This window comes from Oryzias latipes, chromosome 22, assembly GCF_053564925.1.
Source record: "Oryzias latipes strain Hd-rR chromosome 22, Olatipes_Hd-rR_3.1".
Classification (NCBI taxonomy): domain Eukaryota; kingdom Metazoa; phylum Chordata; class Actinopteri; order Beloniformes; family Adrianichthyidae; genus Oryzias; species Oryzias latipes.
In genome coordinates this window covers 7,486,307-7,506,411 of record NC_136258.1, presented here as the reverse complement: position 1 = coordinate 7,506,411, position 20,105 = coordinate 7,486,307, and the positions used below count along the sequence as shown (strand labels likewise).

Here is a 20,105-nt window from a genome sequence, read left to right as displayed (position 1 = left end):
GCAGACTGTCTGCATTCAACTCTTTCAACATTCCTGGAAGTGTTTACTCATTTTTTTATTCATCCAACTTCTAATCCATTTGTTCCATTTCGGGGTCATGGGGCTGCCACAGCCTATCCCGGCCACATGTGGGAAAAAGCTGGGGATAGGTCGCCACTCTGTCGCAGGGCCACAATCACACACCCACACCTAGGGACAATTTAGAGTAACCAATGAACCTACTATGAAGCATGTTTTTGGATGGTGGGAGGAAGCCATAGTCTCTGAAGAAAACCAATGCATGAACGGGGAGAACATGCAAACTCCACACAAAAGGTCCCCCATTGATGTTCTGGTTCAGATCCCCCAGCCGGGACCTGAACCTGGGGCCTTCTTGCTGTGATGCAAGAGCGCTAACCACTGCCAGCATCCTACTTCCAGTAGACGATTTCCGTCACGTTTGGGTGATTCAGCAAAAGTGAAAACAATTCCAGAATCCAGCAGTTTGGTTCTGTTGGTCATAAAATGAAATAAGCTGATTGTGGATTTTTAATAGGTAACCAAAAAATGTATTTTATCGTTCATATGCAGAGCAAGAAGTGAACAATTGAGCTGGATGTGTTAACGTGCTTACTAGTTTCTCAGCTTAAACTGCACCAGCTTGTGAGGGAAGAGTCAGACAGGAATATCTTGTATTTATGAGACTGGACTGAACTATGAGGAAGTTATTTGCTGTGCTTGTGGAATGCACTTCCTTCAAGCCTCAAAAAAAGATGCAACCAGGACGTTGTTTCCTTCTTATAGTTTTGGTAAAAGCTAGGACATCCACTTGAATCTTTCCACTTCCACGGAGTAGGACCTGCAGCAAAAATGTCCCAGAGTAAGCTATGTTCTTTAAAGATGAAACCTAAATCAATTTTTTTTTATTATAGTTGGTTCAAATTGTAGAAGATTTAGAGAAGATGCATACAGCGCAGGAATGTGCAGTACTAACATGTTTCTGTTTTTTGGCAGATGATGTAGCTGGCACAAACCCCATAATGGTGGTTATTTCTGAGGTGGACGAGTGGTCTTCTCTAAAATCTCTGCTCCAGACAAGCTGCCAGAATGAAGGTCATCAGGTCACCTGCAGCTCTCTGGGGCCTAAGCAAGTCTGCAATGTGACACTGGAGGAACAGATGATCAGTCTGCACTACGCAGATTTAAAAGAAGACATGTCAGAGGAAAGCCTCTGTCAGGCAGTGGAGACCTGCATCAAACCCTGCACCAATGGAATCAGCTCGTTTCTGCTGTTAATCCAAGGCGGATGCTACACCAAGAAGGAAAGAAGGCTGCTGGAGATCCTGCAGGCGCACCTGGGAGCTCAGATTTTAAAGTACCTGGTGATTCTGTCAGCAGAGGATGAAGAAGTAGTGAACACGCTGGATGACGGCCTGCTGGATTTGATCAACGAGTGTGACGGCCGATACTGCCGCATCACATCATCAAGTGTGACCGGAGGTCTGCACGCTTTAGTAGAGATGGTCAACAACGCACTGAGTGAAAGCGGTGGGGGCTACACTGAAGCCATGCTGGCTGAGGCAAAAAGACGCTGCACAGAGGACCTGGCCATGCAGTTGCTCAAACAAAAAGTGGAGGAGGCAGAAAGCAGAGAGCAGGCCTTCAGAGAGAAGGTTCAGATGCAGGAGAATCGCCGAGCCAAAGAGACGGAGGAGCTAAAGGCGAAGCATGCAGAGGAACGGAAGAAGGAAGCAGCTGAAAGGAAGAAATATGAGGAAAAGAGAGAGGGTCTTCAGGAGGCGGTGATCAGCCACAGAACCTCACTGCAGCTCCAAATGAGCACCCCAAGTGGTTAGTCATACTGTTTATTCACTCATCGTTCAGAACAATCAGACTTTGCTGGAGGTTTCCAGAGATTAACAAGAAACGTTTTACTAAAAATGAGACTTTGAGTTTCTACCAAACGTCTTCGCTGTTGGTTTTAACCATTACCAACGTACAGGAAACTTTTTTATTTTTTTTATTTTGATTAACTCAACACATAATGAAGTTAAGTGTCGTTTTGGACCAATAATGGAGCACCACTTTAAAAAAAGAAGACGTCAATGTTCCGTGATTATTATGAATGCTGATGGAATATCCATTTTGTCTCAATCTACTACTTTCAAAGAGGTAAAATAAAAAGTATGAAAGATAAACATTTACATGACTGAGACATTTAAGTCGGTTATGTCAAACACACAAACTCACAAAATCAACATAAACATTGGCATTGAACAACATAAATATTAAACATAATCAACCAAAAAGAGGTGTCGGGCGAAGCCAAGGATTGTTTCATCGACCCTGATTACAAATATCACATCTACCTATAAATTGATAGAACCTACTTTAAAAAAAGAAGAAAAAACAAAACGCTTCTCAAAATTACTTCACTGCCATATAAGTGTCTCTCGGTCAATGTATGTATATATGAATAAGTGAAGATCATAGAGAACAGGAAACTTTGCAACATGAATGCTATGGTAACCAAAACAACTGCCATGGCGCCATTGGGAGGCAGAAGTTTCAAGATTTCATGCTGCTGCCTGATTTTTGAAAATCGTCGGTGTAGTCATGAATGTAGATGGCGGAGGTCAGTTAGGCAGGGATGACACCATTACGAAATCAGGCCGTGGCTGGGTGGCCACAGGGCAGTAGCAGCCAGATCGCCGGCTGGCAGCAGCTCTGATTGGACAATGTGTAAATGTCTCTGGATGGCGGCCGTCCGTATCAGGTGCCACCGGCCGCCTGGTAGCCGGAGGGTATACAAAAAGTGAGCCATTCTGCACCACTGGTCGTTCGCAAAAAAAGATTCTTCTTCTTTTTCCCCTTTCTTGTGCATGTTGCTCTTCCTCTAGGAGTTGTGCAGCGAGCACAACGTTCTGTCTTCTTCGTGTTCTTCTCAGCATTAACTGCTGGAGTGCTATCGTCTCCCCATTTGGACCCCAAGTGGCCAGGATCGCCAGATTGATGTCCTGTCATAACCAGGCCCCCGGCCCGTCTCAACAGCCCTCGTCGAGTTCCCAGCACTGCTACCGTATGGGTGTGCCTCGAGGGTGGCAGTCTGAAATCGGCCAATCATCAGACGATTTTGGGGACCTTGGAGACGCTCCTATCAGTTACTTAGCACGCTGCTACCTTCCTGCCACCCGCCTTTCACTGGACTGCTACCGTTCGACCTCCAAATGTGCTCGGGCGGCCACTGACCAAAGTCAAATTATTGTCCAGTCGCTGTCAAATGATAACTTTTTCTTGCGTGTAAAAATGCAACTGCTGCTTCCCTATTACAAATGCCGCTGCATGGCCACCCGCCAGATTTGCTGCAAAACTTCAGGTCGCAGCACTGTGGCATTTTGGGATGTTTAAACGTAGGCTAACCCACAGGACGGTGTCCTCTGCTCTTTTCTATCCATTCTATGAGCCAGTGAGTGCACCAGCCCCTCGTTTTACATTTCAAGTGACAATACCCTCCCAGCATTGCTGAGGGACATTGATTCAGCTTCCTTCTGCTGTCTGGCCATCAATCATTTCACCCGCTAATGTTATGACAACCCTCTGCAGATAAATGCGGCCAAAACAAAAGAACTGGTATTTCCTGCAGCCTCGTCTGTATTCCATTTCACAATAAAACTGTTATCAGGGTCACCGTGGACAAAAGCTCATTGTTTGATCAACTCATCACTGACAATCAAAAATGCTTCCAGCAGAAACAGTCCTCCGTAGACCCTGGAGCTCTCCATCTTTAGTTTATGTTTTGAATATTCCAGCTGTTCTGACATTACACCATGTTTCCATCTATCTATAATGATGAAAGGCACTTCTAACGTTCGTTCTTAGGACCTGATCTTCTGAACTCTGCATCCTCCTGAAAGCCCTTTCTTTGCTGATTTCTCTTCAGATGATGACTCAAAGGCAGCGTCTGTCGTCCTGTTGGGCCTCTCTGGCAGTGGGAAGTCATCTGCTCTGAATCTGATTCTGAGCAGAGCAGGTAACCAGTACTCACTCAACGGGTCCACTCATGAACAAACCCATCCCACCCTGTCCTGTGAGAAGAAGGTTGTGTTTGCAGCAGGCAAGCCGCTCATCCTGGTGGACACCCCTGAGCTGTGGGATGAAGATGGAGTGGAAAATCTTGGGTTGCTGCATGATTGCCTGGCTTTGGCTTTACCTGGACCTCATGTCTTCCTGCTGGTGCTGCAGGTCGGAGGTTTCACCCAGGGAGAGTACAACATGCTTGGATACATGCAGAAGATCTTTGGACGAGAGGTTGCAGAACATTCCGTCATCCTGTTCATTTATTCTGATGAAAATCAGTTCAAACCTCTGCGAGTCGACGACTATGTTGCCGAAGCTCACACAAGCCTGCAGGATCTCATCAGGAAATGTGGGAGTCGGTTCTACGGGCTGAACATAAGCAACAAGCGCAGTGCTTTGAGCTATCCGCAGGTCAGAGAGCTGCTTCAGGGAATCCACAAGCTGGTTGCGTCACACGGAGGGCGGCCTTTCGCCATGAAGAGATTTTCTCCTCAGGAGCTTCAGGAAAGAAACAAAGTGCTTGTGGACAAGAGAGAAGACATGTTGGAATTGAACCACTTATTGAGAAGGGAATAGTTTCCCATTGAATTTCTATAGAAGGCTTCTCATCAGAACACAAGTTGGATTTACAGAAAAATTTGCCTCATTTAAGTGCTGTGATATCTTATTTGGACTTGAAGATTAGGACTAAAGATGTTAAGTGAGACTCATTGTAATACCTTTTTTGTCCGTACTGGGTGACACAGAGTTGTAGTACTTGCAGTCTTGACTTACAGTAAGAACAAATCTCAGCTGGGACATTTCTGTGTGGGTTTTCTTTGGCTTCCACTCGCAGTCCAAAAACCTGCTACAAAGGTCAATTGGTGGATCTAAAGTGCCACTAGGGTTGAATGTGTTTGTGTGTGTGCTGTGTGGCCTTGGGAATGACTGGCAACTGGTCCAGTGTGAATCCCACTTTCAGCCAACAGTTGTGGGGGGTCCAACAGTTGCCGGGACGGGCTCCAGCATCCCCATGCGGGTTCTGAGGATAGATGGATCTGAAACATTATGGCTGATTAACGCGATTAAAGAGGTGTTCCGATCCTTTCTCATGTTGGTTTAGAAAAGAGCTGCCTGAAACGGGAATTGAACTCACATCAATGCACACATCAATGGAAACATTTTGGGGTTTGTTTCATGACTCTGCCATCATTTCTCATGACCTAACATGTATATTTCCTGACACAATAAATACTTTTACTTAGTGGAAAACTCTGTCAAAGCTATCGTGACTAAAATGAGAGGAATCGTCAAGTTTCACTACGATGAAACTTTATTTCTCCTCATTGACCCTGCTCTTCACAAAACCAGAACTGGACCTGCTTAGCCTTAACACTATTTTTCAAAAGTGTTCACAGTATCATAAGACAAAGTGCTGAAAGTGTTCCATTAGATCAGTGTTTTTGAGCCAACGTTCTCTTTTTTCCTTGAGAAAAATCCCGCAGCACGCCAGCAACCAAAAATGAAAAAAAAGAGAAAGTCTGCAGTCTGTATTGATTTACAGTCCCTCCACCATCTCACATGGAGTTTTTTGTAATACTTGAGGCACACAAAGTTTGAAGTTGCAGCTGTTTTTACTAAAAGTTGCGATAGTTCCTAATAAAAATATTTTAACTGAGTTAGTTGAAAATTTGCCCAGGCACTTGCTTTTCCCTCCAGTTAATTAAAATGAAGTTCTCTGTAACCTCACAAAAGCCAAATGAAATGACATTCTTTCTAAACGGTAATTTACTTTTTATATAGGTCTATTTTTTATGCTTTTGCAAGAGCAACTGCAATTTTTGAACAAATAGGCTTATAATCACAGAATAGTTGATCAATTTTAGACAAACAAAAGACTAACTGTCTGTTTATAAAACGTGAACACACTAAAGTTTTATTCGTTTTTCTTTTGTCTAAATCAGAAATATGACTAACAAAAATGTTGTTTTTATTTTTGGTGATTACATTGTTTCATTTGACTTCAATGTGTCTGTTGGCCTTTTTACCTTATTGTTGTTTCTTTTACTTTGTTGTTGTACTTTATTTAAACTTAACTTCAGGTTTTTCAAACATGAACAAAATTTATAATTGAATTAGTCCTTCAATCCAGACATTATTAGAAATCAGCTTTTAAGTTGAGTTGTATTCATCTCATCTCTCAGAGCTTCATTATTTTAGTTACTTTTTACACAATCTGACACCCGATCCCACAGGAAGCTACTAGGGGTGCACGGATGATCCGTGATCCGCAGATCCCTACAGCCCCAGTTCTTCACTTGCGTGTGCCACAGATTGCCCAAACCACACCCCCTTTCATCCCTCCACGCATTTCATTTAAATCAATTGTCTGTTCACAAGTCACGTCCTCTGAGTTTGATTTAACACGCATCAAAATTGCTGCTCGACGTTTGTCCAAAAGTGTGTTTAGAAACCTGACGCTCGTGTGGGAGGAGCTACTGTCAAAGGTTTTTCTCGCCCTCCTTATAACAGACTCGCGAGATGTTGAGAGATTCAACGTATTTATACTGAAGAGCTCCACAAAGCTGTCGGCAAACTACTCAGCATGAAACCTGAGCCTTTTTTGCGGAACACAGAGCTGATGATCTGGTGAAGGTCAAGGTTTTTACATACTGACCTGGTTTAACATTTTACTCATGTGGTGCACAAAAAAAAAAAAAAAAAGAATATCTGATGTGCAGCAACCACTGAAAATCTTCAAACTGAAGCAACGATGGAAATGTAGAAGCATCTGCCTCTTACAAATAAACCACATAGCTGAGGAGCAATGGCCAACATAAACAGAACAACGTGACAAACACACAACACTTTCAGATCCTTTCATTCCTTTTTGTCTGATAATTGAAGGGATCCGTGGTCGATTTCCCACATGGAGATTCTCCAGATTCCACATTACAAGCCCCTATCAATCTCTGCATTTGTCTTTGTGGCAGATGTGATGTTTTGACTAGAATGACCTGTTATGATGGAGATGGATGACATTTTGTTCAGGAAAGATTTATTCTGCCACAGTTTGGACACCTGCAGTCTCAAGAGCATTTGCTCCAGCTGCTTTTGATCATGCAATAATACTTCTCTGACGTTTCTTTATTTATTTGGGACTCTTAAGAATGCCTCTTTCAAGACACTAACAAAGGGAAGCTGAAGCTGCTTTTATAAGGAAGCCAGCTGTGGAATGGGAAAGGAGGAAAAGAGCTGCTCCTGCTCTCCTTGTTTTTCTTCTTTGTTTGCTCGGCGTATCGACGGCGAGACCGGCGTTTTTGAAGGTGCATCTGCTCATGATTGCAGCTCTTCCAACACGCCCTGAGGTTTGGTGAGCTTTATCTGCGACAAACCAGTTTGAATGTTTTTAATCAGCGCCCCCGTGCTTCTGCAGGGAGCCAGCCAAAAGAAAAAAATGAGACCAAGAAAGTTAACTGTTGGTATAGAGTAGGGCTGCACGATATGAGGAAAACTCGCGATATGCGATATTGGTGATTAATATTGCGATAACGATATAATTTGCGGTATATAAACAAATAGCAAAACAACCAAAAACATAATTTCCATTTCACTGCAACAGTTTAAAATTATACTCCAAATGACCCTCGTCAACGTAGGCGGCAAACATAAAAGGGCTCATCTGATTGATCAACAACGTAAACGGGTCCTTCCTATTGGTTAAATGCATAAATATTTCAAGCTGCATGAGTTTGTTTTAGCACATTTAAGGTAACCATTTATTGTGATTTTTGGCATGTTTTGCGGTATGCATATTGCACAGCTTGATGTTGCGATAACGATAAATTTGCGGTATATTGTGCAGGCCTAGTATAGAGATATATAGGCTAGAGTCGCTACGCTCGCTTGTTGCATACACCAAGTCGGACGGCATGTGGGATAGGCTGAAGTGCCGGCTCACAGCAGGAAAACAAGGATGGGACTTTTCAAAAGGACATTGTTACCGTCAGCTAATAAAGGAGAACTTATAGAAAACAGAAAGAGTTGACCCTCAGATTATTGAACATTTAAGCTGATCTTGTGGTCTGTCTAAAGTCAATGATAGTATCAGCATTCAAACATTTCCAAGTTTGGTTATTTTTGGAGGATGACCCATGGAATTGAAGCATATTACTGAGCAGAGAAAAAAAAAAAAACTAACCAGGATTCTCTCGGTAGTGAAGACTGCCGGGTGCATATCCGCCACAGCGGTGGTCAACAAGCCGCTGCGTGTTTGATAGCAAATGCCGTCTGGACCTCACCATGGTGCTCACTGTGCCCTCTTTCCCATCCAATGAACCCCCGGACCAGTACGACTGTCGTCACTGTTGGGTTGTACTGTTCTCAGTCCGCTGAGACCCTGTCGCACCGCGCCGTGTGGTCACCGGCCCATATACAATGGGCGCAAGCGGTCTGCGGTGATGTCTGCAACCCACCGACCCATTTATAGACACGGACCCAGGAGTCCAACAGTTTGTGTAAATCTTAGTCTGTGTGTAGATTTGAATCAAATCCCAACCATGTATCAGGTATGCAATGTGTTTGCTATGTAGTGACGTATTTATAGGAAAGCTTGAAAAGTCGTTTATCTGTTGTATCCTGTACAAAAACATTAATACCATGATCTTGATCTTATTTTTATGATGATCTGAGGTTTTTTCTTTTTAAATCGGACCAAAATTAAGCATTTTATGGCAATTTTAGTGGATCTGCTAAGCCGTGTCTCATTATTTACACACCTTTTCAATGTGGCGTCACTCTTTACGTATCTTGGACAATGGTACCAGGCTAACGTAGCGTCTCTAGCAATATAACTCATTGGGTGTCCAAGCTTAGCTGAGTTTGGAGAGTTCTGAAAGGAAGAAATCAAAAGGTCCAATTTCATATTATAGTCTGATTTCATGAAGATTCTACAACTGAAAGCTTTTCTTCAGACCGAGGAGGTACTGGTGTTTGACGTTTGCCTCAGAAACTAATGTTTGTGTTGGAAACATTCAAAGTGATGTTATGCTTATTTTATTTTGCCTCTGGCTATAAAGCATACATTTCATTTTATTATAGTTTAAAAAAATGGATTTTCTTCTGACCAATGACCCAAGCTCACTGCAGGTACTGCTGTTTGGGTTATTTATTTCTCTTAAGCCGTGCGCTAGTTCCACACACACAAAGCCGAAGCGAAGCAGCTTGTAGCCGGTGGATGTGGAGATATTTAGCAAAAGCAGGTCTGTGGCTCCAACTATCAACCCTCTGCTGACTACAGCTGTTTCCTGCATTCAGCTGCTCTGGTCTTGTGCTTCTGGAGGCTGTGGAGCCATGATGCCGTCTATCCACTCAGTGTAGAGTGAGATGATGGTGTATATTCCAGGCTTTCTGACTTGGCCACACTTCTTCCCTCCATTGGAGGTGATGCCCACTGCAATGTTGTTGTAGAGCAGAGGCCCTCCAGAGTCTCCCTAAAGAGAAAAGGACGTCAATCAAACTCCACCTGACATCAGGGAATTCTGTTTAAAAAGTAACACCTGAAAATATGTGGCAAATGCTGTTGACAGGAAGATTTGATGTCATTTGTCCTAATTGCGGTTTCTTTCCTGCAACATCAACTGCTAAACATTCATTTAGGACAAGGAGGAGAACTCACATCACAGCTGTCCTGAACATTATCGGGTTGGTCGCAGGGCTCTTTGCAAACTTTATTTGCACACATCATGTTGCTGGTAAACTTTGAACCAAAGTAGTCACTGCGTGAGCATCGAGTCGGGCGCACCACATTGACCACCACCTCCCTCAGCTTGTCTGGTCTGGACTCCAAGTTGTTCTGGGATCCCCAGCCGGCAGTCTCAACCTCTGCACCGGCTTCAGGGTTTGTGCCGCCGGCTCGCAGGAACCCCACGGCTTTGACGGCTTCAGAGGCGTTGAACGGGCGATCCAACTGCAGAGAGAACAGTGTCATTCAGAAACACGTGTCGTCCATTTAATCATTTATTTACAATGAAACATACCTTAATCAAAGAAATGTCATTATCATAATTAGCTGGGTTGTAGTTGGGATGATTGTGAAGTTCCAAAATGTCAAAGGTTTGCTTTGTTTCTTCTGGCTGACTCAAAGAGTGAAGACCCAGCACCACCTTCCTCCCGTTTGGCCTGCAGGAGTCATCAAGTTATGGTAATGTGCTATAAAATATGCATGTCAGTGCCACAGCCAGAATGACAGCTTCTCATTTGGAAGAGGTTTTCCTGAGCTTTTGGCGCTATACTGCTGTTAAATCTCCATTTTTGGACACTGTAGGAATCTCCTTTCATGGCATGTTGGACTTTTTCCTCCAATAAGACGGATGTGTGGAGCCAACATCAGTCATATGCTTTCAAGATTGGAATTTCTTTATTTTCACAGACTCTACTCCCAAAAAAATTAAAGCTGCAAAACCCATTTCCACTGAGTTGGCGGAGGACCTTTTTACCAAACAAAGGAAAAAATGTCAGAGCCTGAAACATTACACAATCTGTTCTATCTGTTGGTGCTGGTCTGAAGAATGTTGTCTCACCCGTTCGGCATACAGTGCACGGCTGTCATCACCCACTGATCTGCAACAACAAAACCTCCACATTCGTGCTTCAGAGCGTCTCCCTCTGGGACCTGGATGGAGGCCATGTAAGGCCGAGAGTGCGGCGCCGCCTCTCTGCCACCAATGATGCCCTCGGCTGAGGGGGGAAAACATCAGTCATGTTTTTACCAAAAGGGATTCTGTGGTGCTGCCACAAAAACGCATGCATGGCAAAATGAAACAACCAGAATTTAAGGAACAACATCCGAACAAACTCACCGTGTGAAATGAGGGAGACGGAAAAAAGGGCCCCAAACAGAAACACTCCTCTCTCCATGATGCCGTGTCAACTGACCGCAAACCAGCAACTGTGCTCTTTTGAAGGAAGAGGGGAAACATAAATCGAGAGGAAGTTGCGCAAGACACGGGAGTGGGAGCTGGAGGAGCCTGACATTCCCTGTTTCTGGAACAAAAACAGAAAAGCACAGATTAAAGGTTTGCTCAAGACATTTTAGCCTGAAGTTTTTAGTGCAAAATAAATTCCTGTGAGGCTGCAGCACATCAAGAGTTTAACTTTTTAATGACGATGAAGGTTTGAACAAACATCTGCTGCACAACTTTTAATGACTATTTTTATTTTGCAATGAAGTGAAGTTGAAAAACACAGAAAACACAGAGCCTGACTTGAAATGAATAAATGTAGACTTCTCTGAATCCTCACCCCACTGACTGAGATCAAACAGAAACATTTGTTGTTAAAAATGATGCACAGAGACATTTCAGGGTTCAGTGGTGAAGATGAAAAGCTGAGTGGGAGTGAGGGCCTGAGAGGCAGAACTGTGGAGCAACAGCTCAGATCAGGACACACACCAGAAGTTTCATTTGTTAATCTTTTGGTTTGGCTTTACTACGGCTTCATGATCCAAAGTTGTGTTTTTCCTCTAAAAGATGTGCTTTAAATCTTTTTTCCTTATATGCGCTTCATGATCCCTGCAAGGAACAGTTCTCAAAGTCGGCTTGAGCAGATGATTCACGTGTCCACAGTTTCAATTGTTTTTTAGGACTTTCTTTTTTAACTCTTGGGCTGTTGTGATTAAAGTTTAAGCACTGAGCTGTTTCAAACTTAAAGTCTCGTTTTAGTGAATAAAAACGGATTGCTTGGCAATAGTGCTCTGATTGATAAATGATTACTTCATCGTGTCTCACTGTCATCCGGAAACTTGTGGCGGGAAAGAGTGACAGTTATTCTAGCAGCCACAGGATGGTAGCAGGGCGCTGCAGGGATTCGAGGTGTTTTACTTGATTCATCTCATTTTCTCAGCTGTAGCAGATCAATGACATGTATTATGATTGCATAATGTGAATGTAGTGGGTAAAAAAAGAGAGAAAATAACCCCCCCCCCTTCTTTTTCAATCTTATTTTAACAACATTGGTTTGAGTTGGGTGCGTTACACATGGCCATCAGTAGGTGGTGCTGTTGGTGCTACTATGCCGCTTTGGACAATCAACATAGAAAGTGAAGACATGGCTCCGTTATAAAAACAAGCTACAGCCTGATCAGACGTGTTTTGGATTTGTCCACACTTGGAGCTCTACCGCCTTTGGCAACACAAACACCCTAACTGTGTGCCACTTTTTAACTCTTGGGCTGTTGTGATTAAAGTTTAAGCACTGAGCTGTTTCAAACTTAAAGTCTCGTTTTAGTGAATAAAAACGGATTGCTTGGCAATAGTGCTCTGATTGATAAATGATTACTTCATCGTGTCTCACTGTCATCCGGAAACTTGTGGCGGGAAAGAGTGACAGTTATTCTAGCAGCCACAGGATGGTAGCAGGGCGCTGCAGGGATTCGAGGTGTTTTACTTGATTCATCTCATTTTCTCAGCTGTAGCAGATCAATGACATGTATTATGATTGCATAATGTGAATGTAGTGGGTAAAAAAAGAGAGAAAATAACCCCCCCCCCTTCTTTTTCAATCTTATTTTAACAACATTGGTTTGAGTTGGGTGCGTTACACATGGCCATCAGTAGGTGGTGCTGTTGGTGCTACTATGCCGCTTTGGACAATCAACATAGAAAGTGAAGACATGGCTCCGTTATAAAAACAAGCTACAGCCTGATCAGACGTGTTTTGGATTTGTCCACACTTGGAGCTCTACCGCCTTTGGCAACACAAACACCCTAACTGTGTGCCACTTGCTACTTTTAGGGCTGGCGCTGGTAACAATTGGGGGTTTGTCCGGATCATTTTACTGGAAGTAACTGCTAGAGTGCGAGTACAGCGTTCAGGGTGCCCAGAACCTCAGGGAAGGCTACAGCCCCATGTTTGATCCGGAGAGTCTCTACCACCTTTGAAATGTCATGAACACCAACGCACCTCGGCAGGCGCTGATTTTCAGGCGCTAGTAACATGAAGATATGGTTAAGAAGGTTCTCATAGGCTTTCTCTGTCTTAAAGTTGAGTCATGGCGTCTGGATTTTTGGTTTTAGGCTTTCGAAGCTTTTAAGTCCAGATGGCATGATTTAACTTCAGGAAATGATGAAGATTTGTGTCATGAGTAGGGGTGTAACGGTACACGTAGTTTTACCGAACCATTTCGTATTTTTTGTTTGTTTATTTTTCCCCTCCAAATGTATTAACCCTTGTGCTATCTTAGATGACCCCCCCCTTACATTGACGTGTTCTCCCTACCATGATAAAGGTGGAAAGATTTCATGTAATCCATGGACACCAGTGAAGATCACAAATCATTGAAGAAAAAAGGTTCAGAGCACTGTCTAATGGGTCTAGATGACCCAACTCCCAATGTTAAAGTGCCTAGGATAGCACAAGGGTTAACTTTGCGCCAAGGCGGAACAAATGTTACTTGTGGTATTCCGCCAAAACTCTCAATGGTGTTTGACCTCACGCGCTTGTAGGAAGTAGGGGGGGTCAGAGCATGGGAACGCACAGCGCAAAAGTGTGTGTGAGCGTGCGTTCATGGTGTGTTGCTCAGTTTGCCGGAACAGAAATAAAAAAAGTTTCCTCCAAAGATTTTTAGAGAGCACCACCGCTCCCATGTATCTGACAGGGATTGATGTCTGGTTGCTGCCTTGGTTAGACAACATAAACTTTAAAGTCTGACGTGGCTCCAAGCAACCTGTCGATGATTTTCAAACAACAGGCAACAGACAAATCCTTTTCCCTGTTGAGACAACAGCCAGTCTGGTCTCCAGAGAGGAGCCACAACATGATGGGTTGATGCCAATTGAGTTTCCCTGAAACCCTTGTGCTATCCTAGGGACTTTAACATTGGGAGTTGGGTCATCTAGACCCACTAGATGGATTTTTGGATACTGATTTGATGACTAAAAAAATAAATCACAACCAACTCAGTTTTGCTCCCGCTGCCTTTATTTGTAACCCTTATGCTATCTTAGGCACTTTAACATTGAGAGTGGGGTTATCTAGACCCCACTAGACAGTGCTCTGAACATTTTTTCTTCTATGGTTTGTTATCTTCACTGGTCTCCATGGGTTACATGAAATCCTCTATGTCCCAGTGGCTCCCTGGAGCATTTTCAAAAATGTTTGAAAATGTAAAAAGATGGGGGAGAGAAATATATTTTTTGTTTTAATATGGTTTCTGTAGGAGAAAAAAAAGACACAAACATTCTTAACGTTTTCCAATGCTGTAAGAATGTGTAGAATAAATATTAAATTTCAACATTTCTGTCAACGAAGATTTGCGTCATAGCCTGCGACACACGTTTCTACCAGCAGGTGGCTGATGTAAATCGAACCACCGTCAGTTCCGTGCATTGCTTGATGAAGTTGAAAGCAAATATTCTGATCTCCTGCTACACATTAAAGTCTGATGGCTGTCCAGGGTGACGTTTTGCGTCTGTTTCGAACACATGAAAACATTCCTGAAAAGCAAAGACCTGAACTACCCGCAACTGGAAGATCCTGAGTGGCTGGAAAAGCTGCACTTTTTGGTGGATATGACTGTGACAAGCCACCTGAACGAGCTGAATGAAAGTCTCCAGGCGCAGCATACGCTTGAAGCTGTTCTGTCATTCCAGCACAAGCTGGCTGTCTTTGCAAAGATGTACAGCGTAAAGACGATGCTGCTGTGTTTTACCCTTGCACTGACTTGCTTTGCATTTGCACAGAAATCAAACTCAACTGTATTTATTTCATTTTATGTACTTTACCTTTTTCAAAAGGCTGCTGTTTTCTTTTTTATAAACGCAGGCTGCGTTTTATTGCACTGTGTTCAGTTCCCAGAGGGGGCACGTCATCATGCACGTGCCATTTTGTTGTTTTTTGTTCGAATCCTCAAAACAAAAATGACCTCAAAAATTGGATTTCTTTATTCCATTTCTTTAATTTTATCAAAGCAATGAAAGATAATTCATTGATATTGTAATGAGGTTAAACTTGCACAACAGAGCAGTCACGTGACGCGTCGTTCTCCGCAGAATGCACTGCAGGACAAATAAACATTTAATCATGAATACTCATAACGTATTTGTAGCAACTTAGTCATTTTGATAGTAGGCTAATATAGCTAATATAGATACATATTTCGCATGCGTTGCCTTCATTATAGGGCTTAACCCTTGTGTGGTGTTCATATTGTTGTTACTCAGCCAGTGTTCGTGGGTCTGGTGGACCCGTTGCATGTTGTGGTTTTTAATGCCTCACAATCAAACACTTTGATGTTAAAATACTCAACAGATGTTTACCTCATCCAATTACAAGCAGTTTATTTGGTTAATATTTGCCCTTTACCTTTGTTAGATCACATTCAAAACTCATTATTTAAAACGTGATAAAGAAAATCAATTAAAATCAAGATATGATTGGAAACAAATTTTCAAGTGAAGCAATGGTTTTCAAAACTACTAACTTTTATTTATTTGAACACAGAAACTGAACCCATTCAGGTGCACAACACAAGCTGAACACATAGAGTAAACCTATTAGTCAAGACAACACATCAGCCCCATTGAACACATGGCCTTCTAGCCACTAGCCTGTACAACACATGGTCCTGGCTGATGGCTTTGTTTTGGAACTGGCTGATGCTCAATCTAAATTGTAAATGGTAAATTGCGTATACTTATATAGCGACTTTCTTCCAACAAGGACAAAGTGCTTTACAGTCACAGACCCATTCACCCAGTCACACACACATTCAGACACTGGTGGCGGCTCCGCTGCCAAACACAGGCGCCCGCCTACCACCAGAAGCAAGGTGGGGTTCAGTGTCTTGCCCAAGGACACTTTGACTCATGGGCCTGCAAGGCGGGAATTGAACCTGCAATCTTACGATCAGGGGTCGACCACCCTTCCGCTGCACCACGGCCGCCCCAATCTAATCATCTTCTTCAGAGTCACTGTCAGACTCTGAATTTTCAGAAATGTGATCCTCCAATTCTGAAACCTCCTCTTCTGAATCGTCTCCCTCTACATCATCCTCAAAAACGTCTCTCTCTTCTAAAATCAATTCCAGGGCCCTCTGCGCAGAAAGTCTTTTGGCCATTTTGATCAGTTGTGATAAGAAACCACACTGGCAAAGCTATATTTATAGTGTCCCGCCTCCAATTTGTAGCAGATCTTTATCTGCTATGTGAGATATTAAAGATTCCCGCAAGAAAGTCAAATGATCAAATGTGCGGGAGAACGAGAGCAAACAGAGTTGATGCTTGAATTATTCTAACAATAGCCGCGGTTACATGGGCAGAATATCTTGATCGGATCAATGGTCGGGTTAAAATTCACCCGTGCACATGGGCACAGAAAACCTTTTTCCGATTAGAACAAACGTTCCCATGGCTCACACTCTCGTTCGGAATGAATCATTTGAGCATGCGCAGTAGTGTAAAAATCACCCGGATGCGGATATAGGTCCCGTTGTAAACAAACCGCTTCCACAGACATTTATGCAGCAGCTCGGTAACATACGAGACGATCTTCCAAACGTGCTTTTATTAATGTCATGAATATTATGAATTGCCTGTTCGCTCATCGTTATATTTAATCTGTGTGGTCAGTGCTTTTTTTGTGGAAGAATTAAGCTGGACGAAAGCTTAGGACAGACTAACACGGGCTAACATCATTAGCCTGATGGATGGACACAAAATCCAGGACCGTGCAAGAAACGCAGCAATCTGCAGCTTTCTAAGGACTGAGCGACATTTATTTCTGCTCTGAAAGTTCACACAGACCGCCCCAAAGCCACTCTGTGAGCTAGCGGCCCGAGCTCTGTTCGAACACGGTTCCTCCTGAGTCCTGCAGCCGCTAACCCAGAGCGGCGGGACTGCTTGCAGTCTGAATTCTCCCACACATAACAAAACAACAAAACGCACACGTAAAAAAGCCCCCCCCCCCCCGACACAAAATTATTAATCCAGCTGCTCTGCTCACTCGGGTGCCAGTGGACCGAGTGAGCGTCAGGGGGCACGAAGCGCTCCTCCTCCGAATCTCCCCCGTGAGGGGTGTAAGAGAGGGGAGAGCCAGCGGGGCGAGAGCGGAGCGGCGCTTTTCAAGGGGCGTCCGCAGAGCTGGTCGGTCCCGTATGCGCTCCAAAGCTTTCTCACAGCGAAACACCTTCTATGCGTGACGTAAACCAGAGCAGCAGTGACACACGATCGGAATGACCGTTTACATGCTCCACGATCGGATAAACGATCGGTATAACCCACCTATCTCGATCGGAAAGAAATTCTGATCCGAATGAGTCTGACCGGGGCAGAGTATTCCGAACGGCGCGTTTACATGACGCATTTTCTTTCCGATCAGGCGTTCATTCCGATTACTTTTGCCCATGTAAACGCGGCTAATGTTGCAACCTTGTGCGGGAACCGCAGGTGCAGAAACAGAACTCACATTTACAGTGAATCTTTCTCTCTCTGCCACTCTCTCTCTCTCTTTCTCACTGGTCACACACACACACACACACCCACCCACACACACACACACACACACACACACACCCACACACACCCACACACAGCAGGCCCAGACAGGTGGAGGACAGATTGTAGGTACATAAAAACATCAATTTCCACACTTCTATTAGCCCTGGGTCCAGTGGTCCCGAACATCTTATATTTTTAAAGAAATGTGTTGGGGGGGTATACGGTGTGTGGTCATTAAAAATGTATTCTGATATCTGTTCTTCACAGAAAATGAGCCAAGGCCAGTGAGTCTGAGTTTGAAAAATTAATTAATTGTATCATTTTTCTTTTGATAAAAAATGAAAATGGGTCCCACAGACCCGAACACCACATAAGGGTTAAATAGGGCTTTTAATATTTTGCGGCTCCAGACATATTTGTTTTTTTTGTTCCAAAATGGCTCTTTCAACATTTCGGGTTGCCGACCCCTGGTCTAGTAAATGGTAAATGGCGTATACTTATATAGCGCTTTCTATCCTTTTTCAAAGGGCCAAAGCGCTTTACAGTCACAGTCCCATTCTCCCATGCACACACACATTCACACACTGGTGGCGGCTCTGCTGCTGAACACTGACACCAACCTCCCACCAGAGGCAAGGTGGGGTTCAGTGTCTTGCCCAAGGACACTTCGACACATGGGCGTGCAAGGCGGGAATTGAACCTGCAATATTATGATCATGGGTCGCCGGCCCCTGGGTGGCCGTGGAAACAGCCTCAGAAACAGCCTCAGATGCTGTTTCTCCAATCTGTGAAGACATAAGCCCCAAGGAGATGTTAAAGAGCAGTGGAAGGAGGTTGATTTCCTCACCAACAACTTCTGGTGCAGGAGTCCTCTTTCCATCATGTCTGACAAGTCTCTACGTCTTCCATTCTAAGTTTCTCGTCTCCTTCCTGGATCAGTTGTTGTTACTTCGGGTCACCATGGATCCCATAAGAAAGTTCTGTTCATTCATTATTTTGGCTTTATTTTATATTGAATGATCTTTTTGACACTACCCTCTGCATTTACCCGGACTTGGGACCGGCACAAAGAAGCACTGGATTGTGTTCCCTTGTGGTTGCATTACTATTTGTGATTCCAAGAAATAAATATATTGCTTAAAGATTATAAATTATATTTGTATTTGTATATTATGTAGTGGCTGCATTAGTATTATATTTGTTTATAAACTATTTTATTAATTAAAAATCACATATATTTATATTAGAATAATATGACTTAATGAATTACGTGTTTCTGTTGTGTTTATGCTATGTTTGTTTATAAAATAGCTTCTTATATTTAATTAAAAAAATTTTTCCAAGGAATTGGAACAAGAGGCTTTTGTAACAATTTCTCAGCAGATTAACAACTTATAATACATGTCCAAAACAAAGTGTAATAAAATCTGCTTCTTTCTTCAACAATTTTAAATTTATGATTAAAATAAAGTGTCTTCAAGGGATTATTAACAATTGTACATTTTTTTCTAACCCAACTCTTTCCAGTTGGATTGTGGGAAAACTGGAGCTCCCAGAGAAAACCCAAACCTGTTTCCATTTCCATTTATTTCACAACATTTTACTTCATTTATAAAGAACTTTTCATTCATCTGTAACTCATGGTGCTTCATGGTTAAGAAAGACCCTTTAATAACCAAACAAAAACAAAAAATAAATATTTACATAAAAATAAAACTAAAGGTAACAAATTTAAGAGATTCCTACATTATAGCTAAGTCATTGGTACCTCCCTCCCCCCTCCCTTCAGAACATTTAACCCCCCAACAATCACTTCCCGCCTTGCCCACCCATGTGTCAAAATGTCCTTGAGCAAGACACTGAACCCCACCTTGCCTCTAGTGGGGGGGTGTGAACCTCCAGTGTGTGCATGTGTGTGTTAATGTGTGTGTTAACGTGTGTTAATGGATGAATGGGTTTGTGACTGTAAAGCGCTTTGTGCCTTTAAAGAAGGTAGAAAGCGCCATACAAGTGTACACCATTCACCCTTTACCTTTAATAACCCAATAAAAAGAAAATACATATTTACATCAAAATAAAACTAATTAAAGGAAACAAATAACCAAAAATAATGCACCCCAAAAATTCAGCACTAACACAGAACACACCACATTGTGAACTTAAGAGATTCCTACAGCTAAGTACCTCCCTCCCCCCTCCCTGCAGAACATTTAACCCCCCCAACAATCGCACTAATACAGACATTTTTATGTCTTTTTTTTCTTTTCCTCCAGCTGGATCTGTCCCATGAGGTCTTTAGCTTTGGCAACATACTTGGCTTTTTTTTTCCCTGCAAGGTGCTTCATGGTGATGAAGTCGTGTTCCAGGGCTTGACTTGGTGTGATTCTGCGTTGAGGATTGACCTCCAGCATGCGCTTGAGAAGGTCAATGAAAGCCCTGTGGTCATCGTCATCATGGTCTTCATGAAGATCTTTCTGAATCTCAGTCATTTGATCAAGATCCATGAAATGATCCACATCTTCCAGCTCTTCTCCTGTGTCTTGAGTGTATTCATCAGGTGTCAGAAGCCTCCAGCCT

The 20,105-nt window shown here is 43.1% G+C and overlaps 2 protein-coding genes across 2 annotated transcripts; one reads left to right on the top strand and one right to left on the bottom strand.

The window, feature by feature from the left end:
• Positions 1–627: 627 nt before the first annotated feature.
• On the top strand, positions 628–5,307 carry LOC101165775 (GTPase IMAP family member 8-like). Its single transcript, XM_004082734.5, has 3 exons — positions 628–859; positions 994–1,830; positions 3,920–5,307. The coding sequence occupies exons 1-3, from the start codon at positions 850–852 to the stop codon at positions 4,630–4,632; spliced, it is 1,560 nt and encodes a 519-aa protein (XP_004082782.1). The 5' UTR covers positions 628–849; the 3' UTR covers positions 4,633–5,307.
• A 3,880-nt stretch (positions 5,308–9,187) lies between these two features.
• cfd (complement factor D (adipsin)) lies at positions 9,188–10,988 on the bottom strand. Its single transcript, NM_001104730.1, has 5 exons — positions 10,896–10,988; positions 10,617–10,773; positions 10,074–10,215; positions 9,713–10,003; positions 9,188–9,527 (listed from the first exon to the last, which is right to left on the bottom strand). The coding sequence occupies exons 1-5, from the start codon at positions 10,951–10,953 to the stop codon at positions 9,348–9,350; spliced, it is 828 nt and encodes a 275-aa protein (NP_001098200.1). The 5' UTR covers positions 10,954–10,988; the 3' UTR covers positions 9,188–9,347.
• Positions 10,989–20,105: the final 9,117 nt, after the last annotated feature.